Source organism: Cystoisospora suis, assembly GCF_002600585.1.
Source record: "Cystoisospora suis strain Wien I chromosome Unknown contig_4581, whole genome shotgun sequence".
Lineage (NCBI taxonomy): Eukaryota > Apicomplexa > Conoidasida > Eucoccidiorida > Sarcocystidae > Cystoisospora > Cystoisospora suis.
In genome coordinates, this window is record NW_027157373.1 from 1 (window position 1) to 1,570 (window position 1,570).

General features: G+C 42.7%; 1 protein-coding gene across 1 annotated transcript; it reads left to right on the forward strand.

The window, feature by feature from the left end:
* Nucleotide 1: 1 nt before the first annotated feature.
* Nucleotides 2-1,561, forward strand: CSUI_008247 (dna chr wayne state university expressed family protein). Its single transcript, XM_068068381.1, has 2 exons — nt 2-277; nt 509-1,561. The coding sequence occupies exons 1-2, from the start codon at nt 83-85 to the stop codon at nt 650-652; spliced, it is 339 nt and encodes a 112-aa protein (XP_067919640.1). The 5' UTR covers nt 2-82; the 3' UTR covers nt 653-1,561.
* The last annotated feature ends 9 nt before the right edge of the window (nt 1,562-1,570 follow it).

The following is a 1,570-nucleotide window of genomic DNA, read 5'->3' on the forward strand; positions in this document are numbered from 1 at the left end:
TCCTAAGCGTCTTTTGGTCCATCGCAAGGGTTCGACTCGCGCCTTTCCTCCCCATCATCCTTTACTTGCATGCGATTACCAGATGACCGGCCAGCCTGTCTTGATCGGCGGTACCATGGGGACCTGCAGTTACATCTTAACGGGAACAGAGAATGGAATGAAAGAAACCTGGGGGAGCACGTGCCATGGAGCTGGACGGGCCAAGAGTCGAAACCAAGCAAGGAATCATCTAGACTATCAAGACGTTATCGCCGCTCTTGAAGAACAAGGTGTATCGGTAAGATCGCTAGCTATCTCTCTCTCTCTCTCTCCTTCTTCTTCTTCTTCTCTGTGTGTGTGTGTCGCTTCTTATGTTTCACACAACAGACGCTCTCGGTCCTTATCTCTGTTTCTATATATCTGTCTATCTATGTCTCTTTCTTTGCCCTACCTTTAGCCTGCTTATCTTTTTCAGTGAGTAAATGTATGTATTTTCCTGTCTATCTATCTATCTATTTGTATTCTTTAGGTCCGAGTAGCTTCTCCCAAGTTGATAATGGAAGAGGCACCGGAGAGTTACAAGAACGTGAGTGAAGTCGTCCAAGCCTGTCATGACGCCAACATTTCTAAGAAGTGCGTCAAACTGAGGCCTATCGCTGTAATTAAAGGATAGCCAGACCAAGAAGAAAGAGGGAAATTTATAGAAGGAACGGGAAAGAAAAGAGAGAAAAAAACGGAATGACAAAGAGAGAGAGAGAGAGAGACTAAGAGGAAGAAGAGAAGTGGATGAGAAAAGAAAGAAGAAGAGAATGAGATGGGGGGGAGAAGAATAAACTTCCCGAGGAGTTTTAAGAAGGAAAGAAGAAGAAGAGCAGAAGAGAGAAAGAAAGTGTCACGATAGGTCATGAATGAGTAGAGTGATTGACTGGTCGTCGATAAAGTGCAAGAGAGAAAGATATCTGAAACAAAGAAAGAAGGCAAGAAAAAGCTAAGAAGAGGACTGGTTTGTGAAGGGGGGAAAGAGTTGGATGGAAATTCTTTACAGTTGTGTGTGTCTAGACATGCATTCAGAGAGAAGGAGAGCCGAATGATTGCTCGAGAGACGGAAGAAAAGAAGAAAGCAAGAAAAAGAAAGAAAGGCGTGCAAAGGCAAGAGAGAGACTGGAGAAAAGAGAGAGACGTGATGGACGGGGATCGTGAGGCTGATAGCTTTGAAACAAACTTCCCTTTTTAGATAAGAAAGGGCGAAACAGATAGAAAGAAGAAAGAGTGACAGAAAAGGATAGATTGAGACAGAGAGTGTATGTGAGATCTTCTTGTTTGTTCTTTCTACCTCGTGGTCGTCTTGATTTATCGAAGAAGAAAAAAGGGTTTGCTTCTTCATCTTGTCTCTCCCTCTCTTTCTCGTCTTAATTTTACGTTATCCTTCGCTCTACTAACTTCCTGGTCTCCCCTCATTTTCTCTTCTTTCTAGAAACGTCTGTTCTTTCTGTTTAAAAGAAAAAGTGTTTGTCTGCCCATCTGTTTCTATCTATTTCTCTATCTGTCTTCATCTGTCATCTGCCTGCGTGTTTCTTTTTCTTCTTTTCTT